General features: G+C 35.6%; 1 protein-coding gene across 1 annotated transcript; it reads right to left on the bottom strand.

Annotated features, from left to right (window-relative positions):
* Nucleotides 1-697: 697 nt before the first annotated feature.
* LOC131073615 (protein CANDIDATE G-PROTEIN COUPLED RECEPTOR 7) lies at nt 698-2617 on the bottom strand. The gene has a single exon (XM_058010091.2). It carries the CDS (start codon nt 2379-2381, stop codon nt 1074-1076), a length of 1308 nt encoding a protein of 435 aa, XP_057866074.2. The 5' UTR covers nt 2382-2617; the 3' UTR covers nt 698-1073.
* Between the last annotated feature and the right edge of the window lie 6326 nt (nt 2618-8943).

An 8943-nucleotide genomic window follows, 5' to 3' on the forward strand; every position in this document is an offset into this window, starting at 1 on the left:
TTATGCATGCCATTGTAGCATCTCATCATTTGAATATATAATCTCAAAACAAGAATAAATCATCAACACATTTTCAATAATAAAAAATGCATAAGCGGAAGGAAAAAATCCCTATCAATTAAAATCCACATGAAAGCTCTACTCATCTTAAAGCACCGAATTGCATCAATCAAATAAAATAACGATATAGATCTTGCATCTATAAATGACTAAAAAAATCTGCAGGTTGTATGCATAGCATAAGAAAAAAAATCTACAAATCTCAAAGAAACCAGGTACCAGGTCATGAAGTTGAGCAAGCACAACATGAAACGTCATAGATTTTTATTTGGCAGCAGCACAAATTCCTTAAATATGATGCAGAATAACCATTCGAGTTCAGATAGCATTACAGAAAGTTCAAAACCACCATTATCTACTTCCAAATGCCAAAAGCAAAATCTACCATAAAGAACAGAACAACACAGACGCCAGCTATCTAAAAACACATTCACAGAATAGATACTCATAGCAGATTAACCTCCTGTCACACTTAATTCTGCAATGTATTTATTCTAAGATCTCAAGGCAAGTCATGGTATAGATCTTGAATACTGTAAATCACTGTCATTGTCTCAAAACCGTAAGCATAGCAAAAGACACATGATTTTTACAGAACATTAAAGCTAAAACTTAAGACACTTGAACAAGCAGAATCTGGAGTTTCAAAGAATTTATTTTATATATGTTACTAATCCTTTAAATTTAATACAAGTTAACTATCCAAGTTCAGAGAACATCACCACAAGCTTAGAGGCCACATTCCACAGTTCACTGTCTTTGGCCTCTACTTTCAAATATCGAAAATTCGAAATCAATATCTACCATACATAAGTGACAAAAAAGAAAAATCCTACTACATAATGATCCATAAACAAAACGTAAACTTGTAGCAGATTAACACATCACTGTTAACCCCTCTGCAATACCTCAATTCCAAGGTCCTTTAAGGGGCCAATTAGAATAATTCCAAGTTCCAACTACTGAGCATCTTCATCCAGATCTGCAAAAGGATTGTTCAAAAAACCACCATCTTATAACTCAAAGTCATCATCCATCTTCAATGCCTGCGCGGCAGCCTCCTCCTCGTCTTCATCTATGACAAAATAGGGATTGTGTCTTATAGGCTGGAACTTGTAACCGGTAAACACATAAAACCCAAGTGTTGCCAATTCTCCAGCCAATATACTAGTCCAGGCATACTGGTAAGCAGTAATGGTAGCCAGAGCATACACAACAACCCTGGTAAAATAGATATAGCCGACCACCACAATATAATACTGCCTGAAAAGCGTCAATTTCATCAGATTAACCGCGGCCTTACCATCTGTGTGAGCAGCCTCACGCAGATTCTTGATAGACCAGACAATCGGGAAGAGAACAGCACAGCAGCAGATCACGTCCACAAGCAAAAGCATCTGCTTCCAGGCAAGCCAGTCTTTTGCATACGGCCCAGTCTCATCGATCACAACAGTGGCGATATTAGCAATAACTTGCAAGGGAATCACAACCATCAAAACCTTTTTCTCCTTCCCCTGAAGATAGGGTTTCAAAAACGACCAACCCGTACCAATCAGGACAATTAAAGTAAAGAGCATGATTCCCTTGAGGAAGCTGAAGATATAAAACAACACATCCCATCCATGTGCAGTCCCGGTTCTCTTGATATAAGACTTGTCCTCTGCTTCACAGATTAAATTTAGGGCTTTGAGGCAGACCAGTGCAATCATAAAGACATGGATCTGGTAGGCCGTAGCGCGGTGTTTCACCACGACATAGATCCAAATCCCAGATAGAACCAAGTATATCAAAAACAGGCAAAAATAAAGCCTGGGCAGCACTGTTTCACCAGCTGAAAGATAATCCTTAGCCCCAGTCCCACCCTCTATATTATACATCACAGTTCTCACGTCCATAGAAACGAGGGTTTCCGGAATGCAATTGGCAAAGACAAGGGTATACTGATTGGCTTCGAAATCATTATAGCTAATGTTAGCAGCGTTGTTTTGGAGTTTATTGAAAGTGAAAACGGGCTTGATGAGCTTACTATCGAGAACGCAGTGGATCTCGCCGCGCTGGAGCTCATGGAGGACATGGATCCAAGCCTCCCGCGTGCTCAGGAAGAAACCCATGTGAGACGGATCGATTTCCTTTACGGCCTTGTACGATGCACCCCTTACTGTCATTTCTAAGTGCCCCCTGTGCGTAAACCCGAACTCATCGAACGGGATGATTGACCGCGCATCCAATCGAATCTCTGAAACCCTTATTTCTCCTACGCAAAATGGTGCTAACAATATCACAGCCACAGCCCACACTGCCCCGATCGCCATTGCTGACATTCTCCACCAGATCTACTGCGCCTCTGAGACGCAGGTATTTATAGATCCCGCCCCTGTTCAACAGCCTTACAACTCCCGTCGGTTCCACAGATTGGAAATAAAGTTCGGGGGACAAAAACTTACCCTCACATATGCGAGGTCACATTGAACATTATTACAACGATGCTTTTTTACAAGTGAGGGAGAAATGCCTATATGTGGGAACCATCAATTTTTGGTACCCATAATGCTCTACAATATTAGAAGTTAACCCTAGCCAAATGAGGGGAGTTTCTATATTGAAGAAAAAGTAGGGTAAGCGAGCATGAAAAGATGTCAAGCACCCAAGGAAGGTTATGGCTTCCATAAATATTATGTATCTTGTTGTTTATGTATGTTTTTCTTTTAAATTATGTTTAGATCTTGTAGATTGTCTTATTTGGAGTGAAATTTCATAAGTAGTAGATCTAGTTGTAGCATTGAGTGTAGCTTCAATTTATAAACATAATAATATATGTGTAGCTACAATTTATAGATCATGTAGAGGACATATGGCAAGGAGACATTTTGACAAAGAGGACATATGGCAAGGAGATGTTTTGACAATAATGACAAAGAGGCTTAACAATAATGTCTAAACGTTTTGACAAGGACATATGCATCTACTATTAAAACTTCTTAAGAAACCTAATCTCTCACCCTCTAGTGCCCCCCCCCCTCTCTTTAGGCTCTGTCTTCTCGTTTCTATAACCCTTCCCTCTAGAATTCCTTTCCTTCCTTCCCTCCTTCTACTCATGTTCTCCTCTTATAATTTGTTTATTTTTAGTTGTCTTCTTTCCTTGTTTTTCTTTTTTCTTGTTTTTTCCTTGCTTTTTTTTTTTTTTTTTTCTTTCTTTTAGTTTTTGTTAGTTTTTGTTAGTTTGTCTTCATTTATTATCTTATTTGGTATTTTTTAATTTTTAGTTATTATTTAATAAAAAATCCTTAATTTTATAATTAGTTATAATGATTGATGTGTGCGGAATTTCTATTATTTTTGTTTTTCATTTTTTTTTTGTATTTTGGTGTAAATTTATTTTTAATTGTTTGCATCTCTTCTTTATTTATTCTTTCTCTTTTGTATTTTGTTTTTCATATTTTTTGTCCTTTAATTTTATGATGTTTTTCTTTTTCCTATCTTTTCACTTTCAAGTTTTTTGCTTCTCTCCTGTTTATCCCTGGTTATCTTTCATTTTTATGTTTGTTTATATTCTCTCTCATATCTCTCCTAGATCCTTGTGTCATCCTAGCTTGTGCCTCGTTTTCCTTTATTTAATTAGTCATCTTGATCTGTTGATATCCTAATTTCTCTCTTCTCTTGCTATCATACCCTGGTGATGGATCATGGAGTTTGATTTGAAATCCTGATAATAAAAATTTCACATGGCCAAATACAAAAAATATCAAGCAACAATAATGGTGTGCTTCTTCATGCTTAACCTTGTGTAGAAAATGAAGGACAACATTAACAGTAATATAAAGGATGAAATTTAATTGTTTGTAATGTAGTGGAAATGGGTTTCATTAGTCTAAACATGCAAACTAGGAATCAAACCTAATCCCATCAATTGCATTGGAGAACAACCAATAGGACCAACTTCAAACCCTTGCGAGTGTTGAGCACAATGATTGATTGTTCTCTTTTGATTGATTATGATTTCAATATGAAAATGCAAGAACTAGGTATAAAGAAGCGAATTTGGAAATAATCAGCATAAATAGTAAGCTACATAATAGATATGCAAACTCTAAGAACAAATATAGAAATGGGGATCACAAAGGAACCTGTGTTTGTAATTTGAGCTCGAAAGTGTTGGACTATGTGGCTAGGCATTCTATTCTTGAAGGTGTCTAATGCAAATACCGTGAATAGATTCCAAATCAGGATGTCACACGAATATCTCCCTAAAGTTTCATCAAAAAAGTGTCAGACATTTCATATGTTTGAATAGTGTCCAAGGATTTCTACTTGCTCAAAGCCTGAATCTCTTTGTCTTAGTCTATACTTTCTAAATCTGCAATCCTTCTCTACCAGATCTAAATCCTACACACAAATAGGAGAGAAAAATGGTGTTGGGTTGTATAAGGGTTTGCCTAGGTCAAACCCTAGGTTGGAATTAACTGTACAACAATGATAGATAGAAAAGAGAGCCTGCCCTTGCAAGGCAAAGGCTAAATCTGAAGTAAAATGTTGAATTGACAAGATTATACCCCAAACTTGATAATGTCGATGATGCAATGCTCTTTAAATAAGTCCTCCAAGTGTCAATGCAATAATATGATAAATCATAACAAAATCTATCATGAACACATACTTGAAGACAACTTCTTGTAACTTGATGCTCCTTGTACCTAGATCTACTCTTGAAGAAATAAGGAATGCTTGAGAATAAAATTGCTAGATTGTGGATTGTTAAAATGAATTAAGGATGGTGCTTTTATATAGGGTTCTCAAGGTATTTTCACTTTTAATCTGACTTTCAAGGGTCATATCAACTTATCAGGTTCAAATCACAAATCGTGAGAATCAACACCTCAACAACATTAAATTTGGGCCCTTATAGGAGGGACTATGGCACCTAGCACCCTAGTGTCATAGTCGACCCATAAAAAGGGTGAGACAAGGGAAAATATTAAGTGCACAAGTTTGAAACAATGGACAATTTAGATGAAATAAAGCAAAAATAGGTTGAAAAGGACCTAGAAGGAGGCACACTAAAGCAAGGGCCTGGAAAGGAGTGTAAAATTGTAAAGGGGTTACAATTTAAGACACTAAAATGTCATACACGTTTAACCTCTTAGCAGTGATTTTGAGCTATGATAACCTTGTAATATAAATACCACTTTTGTTAAGTTGATTGAATATTAATCAATCAAGGACATTTCTTTGGAGTTCAACTTTAACCTCAACAAAAGGTTATTTCATTAAATATTGCTCATGAAGTTTGGGAAAAGTTAAGGAAAATCTATGAAGGAAATGACAAAGTTAAATTATCAAAGAAGCTTACTGCTAAGCGCGGATATGAGAACTTGAGAATGGAAGGAGAGGATATAACAACTTATTTTTAAATGAAATCAAATAACTTGGCGACACTTTAAATGATGAAGACATAATGGAGAGGATCTTGATGACCCTACCTGAAAGCTACAGTGATAAGATCTCTGCTATTGAAGAGGTTTATGATCAAAAAAATTTCACTAGGGAACAACTATATGGCACTCTGACCACATTTGAGATGAGGAAGTTTGGAAAAGACAAAGCTAAATATGATATAGCCTTTAAAGCTACTGAGGAAGATCCAGATGATGAAAGATCAGATGAGATGGAAGCAAATTTTGTGAGGAAGTTGAAGAAAGGCACCGACAAATATAAAGGTATGTTACCTCTTAAATGTTTTAGATTTGGAAATATTGGTCACATAGCTACTAGATGTCTCGAAAAAGGAACAAGACAAAAATTTAGAGAAGGTAAAGGAAAGTTTAATAAGAGATCCTATTATGTTGAAGATAATGTTGGTATTTCAGATGATGAATCAAACTATGAATAAGGTGAGTGTTTGTTTTTGGTAGAAAAGGATGTACCTAAAAATGATGTTTCTAACATATTATCCTCTGAGGCTATTAAAATTGTTGCTACTTCTTTACATACTAAAAGAGATAGAAATGAATGGTTGATTGATAGTGGATGTTCAAATCCTATGACTGGTGATAAGAGTAAGTTTGTAAAACTTGAGAAATGTGATGACGGTTTGGTTAGGTTCACAGATTATCAGACAACGCAAATTTTAGGAATTGGCTCTATTACCTTTGATGGAAAGCATAATACTGGCAATGTTTACTATGTAAAGGGTTTGCATCATAATCTCCTGACTGTTGGGCAAATGTGCGAAAATGGCTACAATGTTGTGTTTCAAGATGGTGGTTGTGAAATCTGGAAGAAAACTGAAACTGTTATTGCGGAAAGAAAAAGGACTAATGGAAACAGGTATCTGCTAGAAGGAGCTACAAGACATTGTTGTTTATCTCAGTTCAATGATAGTTGGCTATGGTACAGAAGGATGTGTCATGTCAACTTTGATAATTTGGTGAAGGTTAGTTCGACAAGTGCAGTAAGAGATTTACCAAGGCTAACCAAATCAAATAACAATATTTGTAAAGAATGTCAAGAGGAAAAGCAGATAACAGGAACATTTAAAGGAAAGGAACAATCTTCTACTGGACTATTGGACTTGGTGCACACGAGATTATGTGGTCCTACCAGAATAAGGAGTATGCAAGGTGATAGATATTCCATGCTCTTTATTAATGATCATTCTAGAATGACATGGGTTGCATTTTTAAAAGAGAAATCAGAAGCAGTAGAAAAATTCAAGATATTCAAGGCAAGAGTTGAGAATGAAGTTGATGGAAGAATTAAGTGTTTGAGATCTGACAGAGGAGGAGAATTTATATCTAATGAGTTTAACAATTTCTATGAGAACATGGAATTAGAAGACAATAATCTACCTTGAGGACACCACAGAAAAATGGTGTAGTGGAAAGAATGAACAGAACTATACAAGAGGCAGCCAAAATAATGATTAATGGAGTAGGATTACCATAGGTTTACTGGAGAGAAGCTATACATACAACAGTATACACCCTTAATAGAATTTTATTTCAGAAAAGATATGGGAAGACATCATATGAACTATGCAATGGAAGGATTTCGATAGTTAAGTATTTCAAGATATTTGGAAGCAGATGTTATATCCAAAGAGATGAGGATATCTTGGAAAATTTGACAGCAAAGTAGATGAAGTCATATTCTTAGGATACTCTACAAGGAGCAAGGTATATCGGTGTTACAACAAAAGAGTAAACAAAATTGTTGAAAGTGCAAATGTGAAGGTTGATTAAGATATCTCTAAGGACTCTGATAGATTAACAAGATATGAATCCAATGAGTCCTTTGACAAAAGAAAGGAAGAAGAAAATAAAGAAGAAGAAGAGAAAAATGAAACTCGGGATGCTCCGACAACTACATCAAAAACCCTAAGGTATGTATAGAGGAATCACTTTTAGGATCAGATTATTAGAAACAAGAACAGAGGAATTAGAAACAAGAACAGAGGAATTATCACAAGAAGTAAGGTGGCTCAGGAACAAGTCTTGTTATGCTTACTTTCTGAGACTTAACTGAAGTCAATAGAAGAAGTTTGCAATGATCAAAATTTGATGAAGGAAATGAGAAAAGAACTAGACCAAATTGATAAAAATCAAACATGGGAACTTGTACACAGACTGACAGATAAAAATGTAATTGGGACAAAGTGGGTATTCCGGAACAAACTGGATGAAGATGGAAAGGTTGTAAGAAACAAAGCAAGGTTGGTTTGCAAGGGTTACACTTAGGTTGAAGGCATTGACTATGAGAAAACATATGCTCCAGTTGCTTGGATGGAAGCTATTAGGATGTTCTTGGCTTTTGCAACTTTCAAAGTTTAACAAATGGATGTAAAATTAGCATTTTTTAATGAAGAACTTAAAGAAGAAGTTTATATTGAACATCCAGAAGGATTTAAGTTGAGAGATGCTCCAGATATTGTTTACAAGTTGCAGAAGGCTTTGTATGGATTAAAACAAGCTCCTAGAGCTTGGTATGGAAGGCTAGACAAGTATTTGATTTGTCAAGGTTTTCAAAAGGGAGCTACTAACAGTAATCTCTACTTCAAAGTTGATTCAAGTAAAATCTTAATTGTTGTAGTGTATGTTGATGACATAATATATGGAGGAAATGATGGTATGTGCAAAAGGTTTGCTAGTGAGATGTAGAATGAATTTGAGATGTCCATGATCGGTGATTTGAATTTCTTTCTTGGATTGCAAGTGAATCAAAATAGCAAAGGAATTTTCATTTCTCGATCTAAATATATCAAAGAATCATTGAAGAAGTTTGGGTTGGAGAATTCTAAACTGGTGTGTAAACCTATGACCATCAGATGGAAGTTAACAAAAGATGATAATATCCTAAGGCTAATGCAAGTAAGTACATATCAATGATTGGAGAAATGTTATATCTAACTACAACCACACTGGATATCATGCATGTTGTTTGTTTAGCAGCTAGATTTCAACAAGAACCAAAAGAATCACATGTTGTTACAGTGAAAAGAATTTTTAGATATTTGAAGGAAACATAAAAATTCGGATTATGGTTTCCCAAAGATTCAAATTCCACTTTGACAGCCGATACAGATGTAGATTGGGCAGAAAGTGTTGATGACAGAAAAAGAACAAGTGGTGGAGCACTTTTCCTTGGCTCTTGGATAGTTGCTTGGTTAAGTAAGAAGCAGGATTTTGTGTCTCAATCCACTATTGAAGCTGAATATTTTGTAGCGTCTTCATGTTGCACACATGTACTTTGGATGAAACCAAATTTGAAGGATATTGTTGTGTTGTTTGATGAAACCATCTGAACTATGTGTGATAACACTAGTGCAATAAACATTTCTAAGAATCCGGTACAATATTCCAGAACAAAGCATATATCTATTTGGTATCA

Source organism: Cryptomeria japonica, chromosome 11 (assembly GCF_030272615.1).
Source record: "Cryptomeria japonica chromosome 11, Sugi_1.0, whole genome shotgun sequence".
In the NCBI taxonomy this organism is placed as follows: Eukaryota; Viridiplantae; Streptophyta; class Pinopsida; order Cupressales; family Cupressaceae; genus Cryptomeria; species Cryptomeria japonica.

What these genes read in the sequence shown, in the direction of transcription:
- LOC131073615 (XM_058010091.2), bottom strand. Translation starts at nt 2,381, where the DNA reads ATGTCAGCAATGGCGATCGGGGCAGTGTGGGCTGTGGCTGTGATATTG.